The sequence below is a fragment of the Myotis daubentonii genome, chromosome X (genome assembly GCF_963259705.1).
Source record: "Myotis daubentonii chromosome X, mMyoDau2.1, whole genome shotgun sequence".
NCBI lineage: Eukaryota > Metazoa > Chordata > Mammalia > Chiroptera > Vespertilionidae > Myotis > Myotis daubentonii.
Window position 1 is genome coordinate 96,793,751 of NC_081861.1, and position 19,616 is coordinate 96,813,366.

Below are 19,616 nucleotides of genomic sequence, written 5' to 3' on the forward strand. Positions count from 1 at the left end.
GGGCATTAGGATTTTTAGCAATAAAATATTTTTAAATTCGCATATATTATTTTTAAGACATATTTTGTTATATACTTAATAGACTATAATATAATATAATCTTAGCTTTTATATGCACTGAAAAACCAAAAAATTTGTGATGTGCTTTATTGTAATATTTCATTTTATTGCAGTACTCTGGAGGCAAATCCAAAATATCTCTGAGGTATTCTATATAATAAAATGGTACTATGCAAATCGACCAAAGAGCAGAACGACTGGTCGCTATGATGTGCGCTGGCCATCAGAAGGCAGATGCTCAATGCAGGAGCTGGCCCCTGGTGATGAGTGAACTCCAAGAGGAGGAGGACTGTTCAGCCACAAGCTTGGCTAACGGCTGGCAAGTGCAGCGGCCTGTCTCCATGGTAGTGCTAAGGATGTCCAACTGCAGTTTTGGCCCACTCCCTGGAGAAAGCAGGTCTAAGTTGTCAGTTAGACATCCCCCGAGGGCTCCCAGACTGCGAACGGGTGTAGGTAGGGCTGAGGGGACTCCCCGCCCCCCCGCCCAGTGCATGAATGTCATGCACTGAGACTTTAGTATCTATATAAAAGGTGGTACTTTACTTAATATGCCTCTTTTGGCTTCTTTTCTTGTCTGTTATCTATTAATTTATTAATATCTGAAAAAATATTTTTCAGCTTCAGTAACCTCTTTAGAAAACAAGTTCCACCTTTTTATTATCTGGTACACTAAGTATATTTGTTCTGCAATTTCTTTTCTTCAACATATAAAAGGACTCCTTATATCTAATATTAATGCTTAAGTATATATTCATACTATCTGCACTCCTCCCCATTTCATAAGATCAAAATTTCCCTATCAAAGCAAACACCATGACAGAACTCTCTGCTGATCCACCTAGTAACTCAGCAACAGAAAGCTCCTAAAAGAAGCAGACACTCAGCAGAAGGATTCTTTTTGTTGTTTCTTTAATTTGAGGTTTTTAATTAAATTCATTGGGTGACACTGGTTAATAAAATTATATAGGTTTCAAGTGTACAATTCTATAATACATCATCTGTATATTACATTGTGTATTCACCAACCAATGTTTTTGATGTGCCTCCCAAATTTCAAATGGAAACCAACCCAGTTCTGATTTTATTGAATATAATTTTGGAACTTGAAGAAGAGCATTTGTTTATCTCTACCAGAATTATGAGCATATATGCCAATTAATACACTGCTCATTTTGAGATGCCTGGTTGTAAGGCGATGGGTATCAGGTAAAAATAACATTTCTTTAGCCATCCCTACTCTCAAAAGTATGCTGAGAGGGGAAAATAAAGGATTGGAAAATGCAATGTGGCATAGTCATCTGAGTCAAAGTCATAAGTTGAGGAAGGAAGCCCATATTATGTGACAAATTGGGAATTTCCAGAGTCAGCCAAATGGAAAAAATAATCTGAGTGTGAGCTAGTTAATAGGAAATTACTTCTATTAAAAGCAATGGTAAAGTATAAAAGTGAACTGGAATGATACAGGCACCTTTTATTACTGATTAATGACCAAATAACTATTACAAACCAACTAAGTGTGAAAATAATCTTTAACATTTTCTAAACCTAGATCAAAACTTTCTAATAGACTAAATTCCTTGAAAGATTGATTTATGCTTCATCTTTTTAACTCTTAAATCATTTAGCATAGTAGATTACAGGTAGTATGTACTTAATCAATGTGACTGAAACCAGTTTGTAACAAAGAGAAATGGGGATATATTAAAATTCATGCATACTATTCTTTATTCCCCTTTTGCCTTACCCCTATCCCTACTCTGTAAATTTCCCCCTTAAACTAAATTAGAATCCTATATAATAAAGAGGTAATATGCAAATGGTTGTCACGCCCTTGCACCCTCGCCCCGGCGCCGGAGGACCTGAGGCTGCGCCCTCCGCCCTGTGGGGCTTGACGGGGGTGGGGCCGGCAGGGTCTGGGTCTCGCGCAATTTCGAGGCATGTGCAGGTGGTCGAGGACTTGACTCTGGGTCACGGGACACACCCCAGATTCTGACAGGAGGGAGATTTTCATATACATTTTACTAATTTTCTTTCATCTCTGACACTTCTATTATAGAGAAAGGGCAAATAGCAATATTAAAATATTTCCTCTAATTAATCCCCTTTTAATGTGCATGAATTTCGTGCACCGGGCCACTAGTGAAGAATAAATGTAAAGGATTTAGTATATGAGTTACATTAATACTTTCAGGCATTAGATATTGTTTTACTCTGGAATTCAAATAATTTGGGGCAAAGAAACATATTTATGGACTTTCCAAAAATTCAGTTCTTTTAGGATAATTCATTATTAAACTTTATCAATCTCATAATTAAACACTTAAATAAAAATGTAGAAGCCCCAAAATTTACTTGACCATTGAATCAAGGAAATGTAAATGAAGATTGCTGTAAGGAAAGTATGGTGTCACCTGGGTACTAGACTTATCAGGGTGATCATTTCATAGGGTATATGAAAGTCTAACCACTGTTATACATATGAAACAAATATATATTGAATGTCAACTATAATAAAAATAATTTACAAAAAAAGTGTAATAGTTAAGTATATCCTGTACAAGGAAGTCTAAAGTATTCAAAACATTACAGAATAATCGAGGAAATTATGAGATCCACTAGTCACTAGCAAATTATTTCTCTCTACTTTTACTACTTTCCCAGAAGAATAATGAACCTGGCTTTCCTTTAATATTAAGAATATGGGTAATAAGTTAATACTGATTTTAGCATATATCCATAACTTAATATTAAGCACTTAACGTGTTTGCAGCTGCAAAAGAAAAAAAAGACTTGTATGATTTGAGAACACTTACTTCTGGTATATTAGATTGTTTACAGTGATGGATAGGGAGGCTTGGGGACCTTGTCTAAAGCACTTGGCTAAGCATTAGTTTTGAATACTGCTACTATATTTTCTAGAAAATGGCTATGACAAATTAAAGTTTGAAGGGAGTATCCAAGTGTGGTGGTGGTCTGTGTGTGTGTATGTGTGTTTGTGTGTGTGTGTGTGTGGGGGGGGGGGGCGCAAATCTAAAATCTGATTACCTGAAAGCTTGAGTCCTCGTTCCCCTACTTGGGTGTCATATCCATGGGGCATTCGAAGAATTGCATCATGGAGTCCAGCTAATTTTGCCACTGCATACACATCCTCAGGTGAAGCACTGATGTTTCCATATAACAGGTTGTAGTAAATGGTATTATGGAAGAGGACAGCATCCTGGAGCAAGCAGACACACACACACACACACACACACACACACACACACACACACACACACACACATTTATGTTCATTATAAAGATTATTAAAATAACAGTAAAGACATAAAGACTAAAACATGATAACCCCCAAATCACCCCCCACATCCCTGCAATCCCATTTCCCTTCCCAGAGATAATCACCATTAACAATTTGCTGTGTATTATTGCTGACTTTTTTCAATCCATTTATAGGCCTAAACATACACCTTTTTTCAACACAAATGGTGACATATTATATGTATTATTTCGCAAATTGCTTTTTTCACTTAACACATCCTGGAGATTGTATATATCAGTAATAGAAACCTACTTCATTCTTTTTAACAGTTGTGTAATACTAAGGGTACATCATAGTTTATCCATTCCTCTATTGATGGACATTAATGTAGTTTTTAAATTTTTGTTACTACAAAGAATGTTGAAATATCATTGTATATATGCTTTGTGCACCCATCTATTTCTTTCTGTAAGAAGGATTCCTATAAGTAGACAGAGTTAAAAGGTAATCATATGTTTATCCATTGATAGTATTGCCCTACAGTCTTAAAATGCTGACAAGTAAGTACACATTCCAACCAATAGTGTATAAGGGTGCCAAGGCTCCATATACTCAGCAATCCTGGATATTAGTAAGTTTTAGTTGATGCTACTTTAGAAGTAAAATGTGCTTTTGGTTTAAATTAGCATTTCCCAAATTACTAGTGAGGTAGAATATGTCTTTACAAAAACATATGTTTCTCAAAGCTTTGAAATTGAACTTAAAACACAGAAAAAAATATGAAAGTTCACTGCAAACATTCATTTATTATTTCAATTTATCCTGACATAACAAACTAAACCTAATTTAATTAGAGCATCCATCTCCCACTTCTCTTTAAGTCTCCAAATGATTGGAAAGCAATAGTTAGTGAGATGAAATAAAATGATTCCATTAGTTCAAATGAACAAGGATACTCAATTAAAACTTCTTTAACATCATAATCAGAATTTTAGATATTATTTAAATAATATTCTAATCATTTATATTCCTACTACTAATATAAAATATTATTTTATTACTAATATAAAATATTATTTTATTAAGTTGGAAATTAAACCAAATGAGCTTAAAGTTCTATAAAGAGAAAATACTTATTTTTAAATACTTTATATTCAGAAAAAGTTAAACAAATGCTAACTGGAAACCGTGAAAATACAAAAAATAAGGTAAAATAAAAATGAATTAAGTAATCTATAATCTTACCATCCAGCAATAACTACTATTATCCAAAATGTTTCTCCTATCTTTTTTTCTCTACTGACATGTATTCATTTAATATTTAAAAACTGGGGATATTATGTTTTGTTTTGGTATCCTCTTTTTCAAAAAACTTTATATCTGAGTATTTTGCCAACACTCAATATTCTTTAAAAACTTGGTATTTACAAATGGCTGTATGACATTTGATACTATGATAATTTAACCATCTATTTATTATTAGAAATTTATATTTTTTCTAATTTTGCTATTATAAATACTGCTGTAATGAGTATCTTTGCATATAAAAATCTGTTTGCATCTATTAATTTCCTTACTAAAACTTCCTAGGGGCAGAATTATTGGAATAAAGTGTGTGAGTATATTTCAGGCTCTTGATATATATTGCCAATTTGCTCATCAGGAAAGCTGTATACTTACACCAGCAAAACAAGAGACTGGCCATTTAATTCATAGCCCTGACCAAACTGGATGCCATAAATTTTAAAATCCTTGACAATCTGGTAAGTAAAAAATGGCATTCCATGCTTGATTTAATTTATATTGCTAAGGCCTCCAATGAGGATGAACATCTCCTCTTTCCTTTATTGATCACATATATTAATCCTTAATGAATAAAATGTTTTATTTTTCAAAAGAATGGATGGAATCTAGTTATACATAGTTATATGGATGAGAACAATGAGCCCTAAGTAGGCACAGCTCATAATTCAGTTTACTTAATATACAGTTTAAGTCAGTGTTTTCCAACATATAGTCTATGAATATCTGTAACAGAATCACCTAGGTGGCATATTAAAAAATACGGGTTTCTCAGCCCCATATTGCAATCCTAAATGAGAACCAAGGTGTGTGTGAGAGAGAGCTGGTATTTCAATAATCTCCCTATGTAATTCATGTACACTAACATTTGGGATTCTCAGTGAAAGGGAGGACAAAGCAGAATGGAATGTATCAGATCACTTGGGGACCTTTTACAAGTTACACATACCTGTCTGATCCCTTTTCTACAGTTCTCCCAGGGAATCTGATTCTGATTCTAGGCTGCAACTTATTCCCAGGTCTCTCTATTGGCTTTCAGCATAAGAAAAACTCACATCCTATAAAAGCTATCTCCTTCTTGTCTTCTACACTCTTACTCTGGCTTTACTTTACTCCTCCACCCCTCCACCCCAAAGTCATTCATCAAATACTTGTTAAATGCTTACTATGGGTCAGGAACTGTGCTTGGTACTGAAGGGACAGTGGTGAACAAGGCATACAAACTTGAAGTTGGCAGCCAAACTGCTTTGTAATTTTTGTAAATTTACTATATCTAAAACTGTTCAAAATTACAATAATAATTTTCACTTCCTGAAAAATTGTATAATGAACATTGTGCTTGGTGCTTTACACATATTATCTCTAATCTATAATAATTCTATCCTATAAGAGATATAGTATCCTTGTTTTATAGATGAGGAAACTGAGGCCAAAACCACAGAATTTATAAGGGTTAGAGCTGGCGTTAGAATCAGGTTCTGTTTGATACCAGTGTTGGCTCTTTCCTCTATATTACTCTGTCTTTCTAAGGCTTAAAAAAAATCATTCCTTCGTGTAGACTTTCCATTCACTTTTTTTCAGTCTTTTTGGTAACAGAATTTGACCTACAGGGCTTAATGTTTCCTAATTAGAACATATTGACTCCTTGGATACAAATTATTCTGGTAAAAGAGCCACCAACCCAATAAATCTCCCCCCCAAGTAGTTTTCTTCTTTCATTTAAATACCTGAGGCACTACTCCCACTGCTCTCCGAAGGCTCTCCAGACTCACATCTTGTATATTTTGACCAGCAAGGTAAATGTTACCCTTTTGAGGCTCATAGAAGCGAAACAACAGCCTCACTATTGTGCTTTTCCTGAAATTGGAGATAAGGAAAGGTTATTTAGCTCCTAATGACATTAGGAAATCCTTGTTTTAAACAACAGTATTCATTCTATCTTGATAAAGAAAAAATATTATATTGGGAATCATTAATCAATGATGTAGAATTTTATAAATAACTAAATTACCCACCCTGACCCACTACCTCCTACAATGGCCACTTTCTTTCCTGCAGGGACTTCAAAAGATATTCCACTAAGAACTTTCTGCCCCTCAATGTATTCAAAATGCACATTATCAAAGGCCACCGTAGCTGTCTGTGGTGTGATCTGAAGGGGAGATGCCATCGCTTTGTCCTAGCAGAGAAGAGATAAAAACAAAAAACACAAAAACAGCCACTTTAATACTTCCTAGAGCACAACTATGCAGATAATTTTCTAGTTCACGGAGATAAAAAGGAAAATAATGGGAAGAAGGAAGTTTATAAGTACAGTTAGACCACTTCCAAGCATGCTTTTAAAGACTTGCTTTTCACTGCTAAGGTAAAAAATCTTGGATGCTTTAATTTTTCAGTATTTTGGGAGGGAGGTAAAGGGATACTGGACAGGGGAGTAAGGAAGTAGAGGAAGTAAGAAGAGGCAATTGCACATCGTATAATCATTATTATCAAAAATAAATCAAGTGTAAGTACAAATAATTCCAGTTAACAATATTTAGCTTCTAGACATAATATTCTTTGTTAACATTGTAAGGTTTCTAAAGATAGAAGTAAAAACTGTAACGATTTCCTAATAGATATGATAATCTCAATTTCTGCAAAAATGAAATTGGTTTCCTACCATGGTCATGCAAGAATATTCCCCTAGAATAATTCCATTAAAGTGACAAAGCTCACATGCTTTTTAAAAGGTATAAATAAATTACTTACTTTAATTCGGGAGTCTACCTTGAGTAATGTAAACAAGGTATTCATATCTATGAGTGCTTGTCTAGTTTCTCTATATACAGTTCCCAGAAAGTTCAAGGGTAATGAAAGCTGAAAAAGCAGTCCATTCACCATTACTAGATCTCCAACGGTAAGGGTACCTTAATATGCAATTAACAGAAGAAAAGAAGGTATTTTAGATGTTATGAACTGTTCCAATTTAAAGTAGAGAAAGTCTATTACTCTGCAATACAGTTCAAAATGTACAAAATAAAAAATGTACAAAATCAGCAACCCTTAGGCCTACTTAAATTTCAAAGCATTTTTTAAATTAAATTTATTGGGGTGACATTAGTTAATAAAATATATAGGTTTCAATGTACATTTCTATGATATACCATCTATATATTATATATTGCTCTGTATGCCCAATGCCCAAAGTCAAATCTTCTTCCATCACCCTATATTTGACCCCCTTTACCCTTTAGTCCAGCGGTTCTCAACCTGTGGGTCACGACCATCGGAAAACAAAAATAGCATATCAGATATTTACATTACAATTCATAACAGTAGCAAAATTATAGTTATGAAGTGGCAACAAAAATAACTTTATGATTGGGGGTCACCACAACATGAGGAACGATATTAAAGGGTCGCGGTATTAGGAAGGTTGAGAACCACTGCTTTAGTCCATAATTTAGGAAGACAGGGCACTTGATATATGCTAAGTAGAATAGGAAAAGTCAACCCATACACTATACATTATACACACAAAAGTATGGCTTAAGTGAGGATAAAAACCAAAGGCTGAAAATCTCTCCTTAAGCTAGTTTCTTTGTAATATAAAAAAGAAATTTAAACAAGAGTATATATTAAAAAATTGGAGCAAATGCATGTCATGACTGAAAATGATAAACCATGTATTAAGGTCACAGTGAATAAATGAATCCTAACTTGAGTGGGCAGGTAACAAAAATGAGGTATAGACATTATTAATTTTTAAAATGTTTTTCAAATGAAAAACTATTAGAAAGGTTAAAAGGTTACTAGTAATTCAAAGAAAAGACTGAGTTTTAGTCCTTTGGAGTAAGGACTAGTTACATTGATTTTCAGTTCAATAAGAGAATTAGAAACTTTAGATGCTAAAAAAAGTTACTCCTCAAACAATCAGATTGTAGGCCCGAAAAATATATAAATAGTAATTCCAACCAATGAGAGAGTCAATGCTAAAATTGTAGTGCTAAACCAAATGAAGGAAAAAAACATTACTATACAATCAAGAAAACACATTCTGATACACAAAGGAAAGTACTCCAAGGATGTTAAAGCACATTATTGAATATGCTTTATAATGAAGACTACACACATTAATTTCATTAATCTTTATTTATAAAGGTTAAATAAAACATCCATGAATGTTAAAACCATAGATCCATTACCTGCCACAATTCCCTGACTGGCAAGCACCATTATAGCTGTTAAACCAACACTGAAAATAGCACTTTGACCAAAGTTCAGCATAGCCAGAGTAGAGGTACTTTTCAATGAAGCAGTCTCATATGTCTTCAAAAATCCATCATATCTTTGTGCTTCATAGTTTTCATTATTAAAATACTACAAAAAATATATAAAAATAGTAACTACAAACACGTATATTAGAATTTATTCTCTTAAAGTAATTATTATCTTTTTTATCAGACTTTCATGTACAGAAAAATTTTGTAGTACCCACTCCATTTTATTTATTTATTTTAAAATATACTTTTATTGATTTCAGAGAGCTGAAAAGGGGAGAAAGAGATGGAAACATTGATGAGAGAGAATCATTGATTGGCTACCTCCTGCATGCCCCACACTGGGGATCCAGCCCGCAACCCAGGCATGTGCCCTGACTGGGAATCGAACAGTGACCGACTGGTGCATAGGTCAACCCTCAAACACTGAGCCACGCTGGTCGGACATACCCATATCTTAAAAAAAGCCATCAAGGGTACTTCATTCACAAACCTTCCCCATATCTCCTGGAACTTTAAGTTGACAGTTGTCATTGTCCCCACTGCAATATGCCTCTTGTACAGTCATTGGCATACTTTAACTCTCTCAGTAGATTAACAAATTCTGGGAGGGTAAGGATTAAATATGAAGCATTCTTTTTTTACACAGAACTTAGTGCTTTGCAAACAAGAGGCATCCTATATAATAAAGAACTAATATGCAAATGGTCATCATGCCCTCATGCCATAACGGCTCAGACACTCAACACTGGGGAGAGAGGAATGGGGACCAGCCAGGCACAAATGAGCTGGCAACAGAGGAATGGGTACCAGTCAGGCACAAATAAGCTGGCGAGAGAGGAATGGGGACCAGCCAGGCACAAATGAGCTGGTGAGAGAGGAATGGAGACCAGCCAGGCTGTGGCACAGGAGATGGACAAGCTGCCTGCCCTGCGGTCCCAGGCACCTGCAGCTGTGGCCTGGGCAAAGCTGTCCACCCATTGTCCCCTACGGCTGTGGCTGGCACAGGTGAAGCTGGCCCAGATCCTGGGTGCCTATGGTTGGCCAGAAGGAGGGAATCCAGGGTCCCAGGTGTGGGGTGAGGCATAGGTGGTTAGGGGCAATCAGGCCAGCAGGGGAGCAGTTAGGGGTGATCAGGCCAGTAGGGGCACAGTTAGGGGCGATCAGTTAGGCAGGCAAATCTGGTTAGGGGTGATCAGGCAGGCAGGCAGGCAGGTGAGCGGTTAGGAGCCAGCAGTTTCAGATTGCAAGAGGCAGTCGGACATCCCCCAAGGTGTCCTGGATTGGAGAGGGTGCAGGCCGGGCTGAGGGACACCCCCCACCCCCGTGCATGAATTTCATGCACCAGCCTCTAATCTACACTAATAAAAGAGAAACATGGTAATTGGCATACGACCGCTACCCTTTTCATTGGCTAATCAGCGAGATATGCAAATTAACTGTCAGCCAAGATGGCGGCCGGCAGCCAGGCAGCTTGAAACTAACATGAGGCTTGCTTGCCTCAGTGACCGAGGATCGTTGGAGGAAACCAATGTTCCCCACCTGCGGCTGCAGGCCTCTGAGCAGGCAGTTTAAGAAACATTGTAGCCAAGACCGGTTTGGCTCAGTGGATAGAGCGTCGGCCTGCGGACTGAGGGGTCCCGGGTTCGATTCCGGTCAGGGGCGTGTACCTGGGTTGCGGGCACATCTCCAGTGGGGGATGTGCAGGAGGCAGCTGATCGGTGTTCCTCTCTCATCGATGTTTCTAACTCTATCTCTCTCCCTTCCTCTCTGTGAAAAATCAATAAAATATATTTAAAAAAGAAAAAAGAAAAAAAAAAAGAAAAGAAACATTGTAACAAATACCTCCGGACTTCAGCCAGCAGATTGGCAACATTGTAAGCAAAGGCCAGAAACCTACTTTCAGCTGAGGCCTAAGAGCTGGAGCCAAGCCTCAAGTTAAAGCTGGCCCAGAATAAAAAAAAAAAAGAAAAAAGAAAAAAGAAAAAAAGGAGCGGTTGGGAACTTCAGTCACCCCCAGCCTGAAAACAGCCCTCAGCCCCTCACCCAGACTGGCCAGGCACCCCAGTGGGGACTCCCACCCTGATCCAGGACACCCTTCAGGGCAAACCAGCCTGCCCCCAGCCATGCACCAGGCCTCTACCCTATATAGTAAAAGTGTAATATGCCTCCCGGCACCGGGATCAGCGTGACAAGGGGCAGCGCCCAAACCCCCTGATCGCCCTGCGGCTCTGTGTGTGACAGGGGGCAGGGCCCCAACCCCCTGAGCAGCCCTGCTCTGTGCCTGATAGGGGGAAGCTCCCCAACCCCCCACCCCCACGGGCCCTGCTCTGTGTGTGATGGGGTAGAGCCATAACCTCCCCATCGGCCCTGCCCTGAGTGTGAGAGTGGCGGCGCCCCAACCCCCTGATCAGCCCTGCTCTGTGGGTGAGAGAGGGCGGTGCCCCAACCCCCCTGATGGGCCCTGCTCTGTTCGTGACAGGGAGTGGCGCCACAACCTCCCCATCGACCCTGCCTTGAGTGTGACAGGGGACGGTGCCCCAACCCCCCAATCGGCCCTACCCTGAGTGTGACTGAGGGTGGCATCACAACCTCCCAATCTGCCCTGCTTTGTGTATGACGGGGCGGCGCCCCACCTCTCCAATCGGCCCTGCTCTGAGCCCGACCAGGGGCTGCACCTAGGGATTGGGCCAGCCCTCTGCCACCCGGGAGCAGGCCTAAGTCAGCAGGTCATTATCTCCCGAGGGGTCCCAGACTGCGAGAGGGCACAGGCTGGGCTGAGGGACGCCCCCCCCCCCGAGTGCACAAATTTTTGTGCACCGGGCCTCTAGTTCAATAATAATTGTTAAATGGAAAAATTAACAAATAAGCAAAATGAAAGCACTATGATAGGCACTCTAAAGGATAGAGAGCCAAGAACTTACATGCTAAATTCATTAGCTTAGTGTTCATTCTACATCAAAATGCTAACCATACTCATATCACTTTCTGATGGTGTCACAAAAAAATTAATGTGGAAATAAAGGACAATTTCTAAATAAAAGAAAAATAATAAAGGTACTATTATTCTATCACACCTATAGATACTATCTTAATCTGAAGCTCTAAGTTATAGTAACTATTAAATTAAATGGCAAAACAAATCTTAGCACAATTTAAAGGCCGAGGAAAAGTATAATAAAACATAGTACCTTCACAGTTTCATAATTCAGCAGCGAATCTATGGCAGCGTTACCTGCATCATTATCAGCTTTGTTCATTTCTATTCTAAATCTAGTTCTGTAAGACAAAAATTTGCATAGGCATGAAATATTTGTTAAAGAAGCATAACTAATTTCCAAATCTTGACTGGCCTCATGGGAATACCTTACCTCCACCGGGTGATGGCAACTGTGAATGCTGTATATGCACCAAGTGTCCCAAGAGTCACCAATGCAAACTGGGCACCACATTTGTAATACTGAAGAAGGCAAAAGAAGAAAAGAGAAATAGTCACTGTTCTTGTCAAATAGTTTATAATATACAATAACAAATTTTATTCAAAAGAGTTTAAAAAATATGTTGGTGAATAAATGAATAATTATTTGGGGAAGAAAGAAAATACCTTAGAAAATCTACTTTAGGTAACAAGGGAAGAAAGCCAAACTGCACCGGCCACACTGATGCTACTGTCAAATGTTGATAATAACAGTGCAAAAATCCATGAGAGGAATAATATATATACATTTTAATTTAAAAATATGAAATTGTCTAAAATGTCATGAATGGTGAATAGAAACCCAGATAATTTGAGTATACCAGTCTAAAGTTCTATACAAAAAAATCTGTTAACAATAATCGCAAACACCAGCTAAATTATTGATCAATGTTTAGAACTAAACAGCTCTTTAAAATAACAATATAAGCCCAGCTGGTATGGCTCAGGAGTTGAGTGTCGACCTATGAACCGGGAGGTCCTGGTTTGATTCCCAGTCAAGGCGCATGCCCAAGTTGTGGGCTCAATCCCCAGTAGGGGGTGTGTAGGAGGCAGCCAATCAATGATTCTCTCTCATCACTGATGTTTCTATATCTCTATCCTTTTCCCTTCCTCTCTGAAATCAAATAAGAAAAATAACATGATAAAGATTTTGGACAGTCCATTGAAGCTTGTAGTAAATAATTTAATATATTGCATAATTCTCTAGCATCACGGTATTGTGCTTTCAAACCATGGACACACAATACCACAATAACTTCAAGTATTAAATAGCTACTAATGAGAAATTAAAAGCTCATTATGAAAAATGTTTTACTTACCAAAATACCACTGACAAGAGTGACTTCAAACATAATGGGCAGAAGATTAAATACTAAAGCACTCAGAACAAAACTGATACCCCTTGTCCCTCTGTCGATAGCCTTCGATAAAGCTCCGGTCTGTCTGCTGAGGTGGAAAGCCAGATCCAGGTTATGAAGATGGAGAAAGACATTTTTGGCTATTCTTCGTATTGAATTTTGGGCTACCTTGCCAAATACTGCATTACGAACTTCATTAAAAAAGGCAGCTCCAGCTCTTGATACACCATCTAATAATACAGACAAAAGAAAAAATGGGGCATAAAAACATTAGAATCCTAGGAATGTAAAAATGATAAAGGCCCAAAAGTATTTGTGTAATGAATGAATTCATCACTGAATACTTACACTAAAAGAAATCTAAAAAGCATCTAGTTTAGTGAGTACCAATCTTTCCACCACCATGGATCCCTTTCAATGTTATTCCCCCTATTGCCTCAGGTGTTGAAAGATTTTTCTCCAACTAGATATTTTTAATACACAATAGCCCATATGGCCTTATTGTAGATAAATACACAGTATCTGCTGAGTTTTTTGATCTGATTAAATTCCCCCAAATAACAATTGATGAAATTGAGATACTGAAAAATCAACTTCATGGACTAAAGCAGGGATGGGGAATATTTGCCCTGTGGGCCACAAAATCATTTGGTCTGGTCCTCCCAAGGCATTAAGGGTGAGTTAATTAAATGTTTGACCAAATATAGCAGGCTAAATTTAAGCTGATAATTTTGTATGGCTTGCAAATGATTTTATAAATATCCAAATGGCCCTTGGCAGAAAAAAGGTTCCCACCCTTGGACTAAAGCATGGCCCCATTCAAGTCTCCTAAGTCTCATAAAATGTCCTTTCTAATGCATGGGGACACAAAGCATCATATTCTCTGCTTTACATATTCTCTGTGTCATGGCTATTTGATATAATTTAATAAAGCATTAATGCACAATAATTAATTAATCATTATTTAGCTATTTCCTTTTTAACTGCTAATAAAAACAACATCAAGAAACTAGCTTGCCTCACTCTTTAAAGGTATATTACAAGAAGCCTATTAAAAGTGGTTGCTATAATTTTAATGCCTCATTTCATATTACTGTTTTCTAGAACTTGGAGAATGAGACTATTATTAACAGAATTTTTGGAAAATATCTGATACAAAGAATTTTTAAAACTATATCAAAAAAATCTCACATAAAACAATACATATAAAAAATGCTAAATTGTGTTTGTAGTGAAAAGGTCATCTGCTCAAACATGATGAAACCCTCTTGAAGAAAGTCAACACCTGTAGACAGATCAAAGAATCATACATACAGCCAATCAGAACTGCCGTTGCCATGGTTGTAACTGTATTTGGTGCATCACTCAGGTTCAGCATGCTTCCTGACATCTGGTTGAGGTTGTCTACAGCATATTTAAACATGAAAGGAACCACAATATTCATGGCCTAAAAACATAAAAGCAGCAATTACCCATCATATGAAAATATCCTATATAATAAAAGGCTAATATGCAAATCAACCGAATGGCGGAATGACCGGTTGCTATGATGTGCACTGACCACCAGGGGGCAGACACTCAATACAGGTGCTCCTTTTGTGGGCTCAGCCAGAAGCTGGGCTCACGGCTGGCAAGTGCAGAGGTGGTGGTGGGAGACTCTCCCGCCTCCGGGGAAGAGCTAAGGACCTCTCGGGGGATGTCTACCTGCCAGTTTAAACCTGCTCCCCATGGCAGGCAGACATCCCCCGAGGGGGTCTGGGACTATGAGAGAGCACAGGCTGGGCTGAAGAATGCGCACCCCCCCCCCCCCCGCACGAATGTCGTGCACTGGGCCTCTAGTTTATTTATAAAAGTATAAATATTTACCTTAAATTAACCATATTAACCATTTCAAGTATTGGAATGATTTTCCCAGTTTATAAAGATAAAATCTTTGACATTAGAAGAGCTGTCATTTCAGGATTTCTACCTCACACTGACCGCCATGTTAACGTTAATTTATAACCTATATGCATTAGTCAATTGCTCCTGCCTGATCATAAAATCATCCCTGATCATTCACTAAAAAAGATCTCTCCATTATCTGATATCCTACAGAGCTCATGGCACTTGTGGCAAATTGCCTTATAGTTATTTGTGTATATATTTTTCTTTCCTACTACATCCTTGATGATCTGTATCATATTTCTCTTTCTGCCCTACCCATGTTGAACACAATGCTTCGTATATAAAGGGTATTTAATACATGCATATAAAATTATTCATTCCCCAAAATAATGGTAAAACTGAAATTATATAGCAAAGAGGATCTCAAAAGCAAATAAATTACTATCATGTGTGGCTGATTCACCATTGGAAGACCAAATAACAGTGATAGACCTACTTGCCCCATAAAGATTCCTTTGCTCCAACACATACAAAATGAAACCACTAAATAACAAACTAACTTTCAAAACTAACCTATTTCTCCACAAGAATTTCCCACAATATATGAAAATTAGGGATATAATGTTTTCATATATTAAGGGCAAACATTCAACCACTCACATTTCTATGCAAAGTTATAGTATCAAAAACAACCTTCATTTAGAAACATGAAGTTTATTAAACTGCCTAAGTTTTATTTGAAGAAATTAAATTCATATACATTAATAACATGTGAAAACAATTGTATAAGGGTTGACGAAAACAATGAAAACCCAGATCTTGTTAATATTTTATTATTATATCTTTCATTTTTGTTAAACATAAAGAATTTTTTATCAAAAAGCCTGAATTTACCTACAACTGTCAGGAGCTATGTAAATCAAGATTGCAAACTAAGGTACACAAGTGTCTTAGCAACCAAGCAATATCATTAAAATACACAGCAGATATTGGGGTACTTTTAAGAATGTAACACTATGGGATCAATTGCTTAAAGCTTTCAAGATTTCTAACTTCCAAAATATAATCTAATGGGATAGCAGGTTACTTCTCAATTGTGATTTCCATATAACCATATAACCTCAGGCTCTTGCTTTTGCTTATAATGGTCTCCCACCTGATTTACCTCTCCAGACCTCTCCATTCTTCAAAACCTACTTGGAATCCCATTCCTATCATAATGCCTTCTCTGACAACCACAGCCTACTTGGCACTTACCATTTTCCAACTCCTCTTTTTTTTTTGTAGATTATACCTCAATATTTATCATTTTTAGTGTATATTTATCATTCACTTTGTCTATAGGTGCATGAATATACTACCATCTCAACCTCAATGACTTTTTGTAGCAAAAGAAAACCCCACACAAAACATTTTGTGAACGACAGCTATGTGAGTTGGATATGGTGTTAGGCACCTTTCACAAATAGTTGAATGAAAACAATTCAATGAAATGGGTATTATGCCTACAATTGAGAAAATGCAGATCTGGTAAGCAGCAGAACTGGGATTAAAATCCAGGTCTGACTTGAAATTCTATTATACCATAGCCATGTTAGCAGCATATAAGCTAGAAACCATATTTTACTACTTTTGTACCCTAAAATGGATGCTCTCAAACAGCTATAGTTGTAAAATATGGTATAAGTAATTTGGATAAATTTGAGCAGATTCAGGTTTTCCATATAATATAGCCACATCCTCTCATTTGCATTTCAATATACTTGAGAGAGAAATAAAGTGATAATTACAGCTAGCAGATAATTCTCATAACTCACAGCCTTACTATGTTGTGCTGTTAACTAGACTATAGAACTCAGTTTTCCCATTTTAAAATGTGTATTCATGTATGTGTGTCTGGTTTGAATCATGTATATGGTTCTATGCAATGTTATCTCAGGTTTAGATCTATGTACACAATCAAGATGGAGAACTATCCCATTAACACAAAAGAACTCCCTTGTATTACCTCTTTTATATTCACTCCCATTTCACCTTGCCTCAATCCAGTCCCTGTCTTCTGGGAATCACCAATCTGTTCATAATCTCTATAGTTCAGTGATTTTGAGAATATTATATACATGAAATCATAATAGTATGTAACCTTTTGAGATTGGCTTTTCACTCAGCATAATATCCTTAAGGTTCACTGAAGATGATGCATGTATCAAGAACTTATCATCCGAGTTCCTTGGAGAGGAGAACCAAGATGGCGGCATAGGTTAACGCCGGAGTTTGCTGCTTTGAACAACTACTTCAAAAGTGAAACCAAAAAACGGAAGGGACATCACCCAGAACCACAGAGGCGCTGGCTGAGTGGAAGTCCTACAACTAGGAGGAAAGAGAAACGCATACGGACACTCAGAGGAGGCGCAGTGCTGAAGTCAAATTCTGAGGTGCGGAGTGCACGCAGCGGGCTGGCGGAGGAGGGCGCAGTTGTTGTTTTCAATCGGGAGGGAGTCGCAGACTCTGAGCACCAGATCCGGGCGAGTCTTTAGGGACCCAGGCTCAAACGGGAGAAGCGGGACTGTCTGGCTTCGGTCAGAGCGAGTGCAGCTTTCTCTCCGAGCTTTGCAGCGGGTGCTGGGACTCAGAGAGGCAGAGCCCCTTGGGACAGGACTGAGAGCCGCCATAACTGCTCTCTCCGGCCCACCCTGTTGATCCTGTGCGACCCGCCCCGCCCAAGCCCTGCACAGAGGCATTTGCCGGATAGCCTCAGGCAAAGGCTAGATTAGCACCTCCCTAGAGGACAGAAGTTCTCTCACTGCTGACACAGCTGATTCTCATAGCCACCTGGCCTGGAGGTCAAACCCTCCCTGGAATTAGCTACAACAATCAAGATTTATCTATAAGACTGCGAACAAAGACCACTAGGGGGTGCACCAAGGAAGCATAACAAAATGCGGAGACAAAGAAACAGGACAAGATTGTCAATGGAAGAAATAGAGTTCAGAACCACACTTTTAAGGTCTCTCAAGAACTGTTTAGAAGCTGCCGATAAACTTAATGAGATCTACACGAAAACTAATAAGACCCTCGATCTTATATTGGGGAACCAACTAGAACTTAAGCACACACAGACTGAAATAACGAATATTATACAGACGCCCGACAGCAGACCAGAGGAGCGCAAGAATCAAGTCAATGATTTGAAATGCGAGGAAGCAAAAAACATCCAACCGGAAAAGCAAAATGAAAAAAGAATCCAAAAATGCGAGGATAGTGTAAGGAGCCTCTGGGACAGCTTCAAGCGTACCAACATCAGAATTATAGGGGTGCCAGAAGATGAGAGAGAGCAAGATATTCAAAACCTATTTGAAGAAATAATGACAGAAAACTTCCCCCACCTGGTGAAAGAAATGGACTTACAGGTCCAAGAAGCTCGGAGAACCCCAAACAAAAGGAATCCAAAGAGGACCACACCAAGACACATCATAATTAAAATGCCAAGAGCAAAAGATAAAGAGAGAATCTTAAAAACAGCAAGAGAAAGAAACTCAGTTACCTACAAGGGAATACCCATACGACTGTCAGCTGATTTCTCAACAGAAACTTTGCAGGCCAGAAGGGAGTGGCAAGAAATATTCAAAGTGATGAATACCAAGAACCTACAACCAAGATTACTTTATCCAGCAAAGCTATCATTCAGAGTTGAAGGTCAGATAAAGAGCTTCACAGATAAGGAAAAGCTAAAGGAGTTCATCACCACCAAACCAGGATTATATGAAATGCTGAAAGGTATCCTTTAAGAAGAGGAAGAGGAAGAAAAAGGTAAAGATACAAATTATGAACAACAAATATGCATCTATCAACAAGTGAATCTAAGAATCAAGTGAATAAATAATCTGATGAACAGAATGAACTGTTGATTATAATAGAATCAGGGACATAGAAAGGGAATGGACTGACTATTCTTGGGGGGTAAAGGGGTGTGGGAGATGTGGGAAGAGACTGGACAAAAATCGTGCACCTATGGATGAGGACAGTGGGTGGGGAGTGAGGGCGGAGGGTGGGGCAGGAACTGGGAGGAGGGGAGTTATGGGGGGAAAAAAAAAAGGAACAAATGTAATAATCTGAACAATAAAGATTTAATTAAAAAAAAAAAAGAACTTATCATCCTATCTAATAAAAGAGAAACATGGTAATTAGCCGTATGTCCACTACTCTTCCCATTGGCTAATCAGGGCGATATGCAAATTAACTGCCAGCCAAGATGGCGGCCGGCAGCCAGGCTACTGACACGAACAGGAGGCTTGCTTGCTTAAGTGACAGAGGACTCCAACGTTCCCCGCCTGCTGCTGCTGGGCTCTGAGCTGCTAAGAAACATTGTTACAAATATAGAAGCTAAACAAAACCCCAGAAACCTGTTTTCAGTCAGCCGGGATCTCAGAGCTGGAGTTGCAACAAAGTTTCAAATACAGAAAGTAAACAAAGCCAGAAACCTGCTTTCAGCAGCGAGGTCTCACAGCTAA

The 19,616-nt window shown here is 38.2% G+C and overlaps 1 protein-coding gene across 1 annotated transcript in view; it reads right to left on the reverse strand.

Moving 5' to 3' along the window:
• Positions 1-19,616, reverse strand: part of ABCB7 (ATP binding cassette subfamily B member 7) — a 198,483-nt gene that overhangs the window by 30,847 nt on the left and 148,020 nt on the right. The window contains exons 4-12 of the mRNA XM_059680273.1: positions 14,533-14,665; positions 13,180-13,448; positions 12,255-12,343; positions 12,075-12,162; positions 8,809-8,983; positions 7,373-7,530; positions 6,637-6,800; positions 6,349-6,478; positions 3,106-3,277 (exon numbers count right to left, since the gene is read on the reverse strand). Of these exons, the coding sequence (XP_059536256.1) occupies positions 3,106-3,277; positions 6,349-6,478; positions 6,637-6,800; positions 7,373-7,530; positions 8,809-8,983; positions 12,075-12,162; positions 12,255-12,343; positions 13,180-13,448; positions 14,533-14,665 (1,378 nt within the window). The remainder of the gene's footprint in view (positions 1-3,105; positions 3,278-6,348; positions 6,479-6,636; positions 6,801-7,372; positions 7,531-8,808; positions 8,984-12,074; positions 12,163-12,254; positions 12,344-13,179; positions 13,449-14,532; positions 14,666-19,616) is intronic.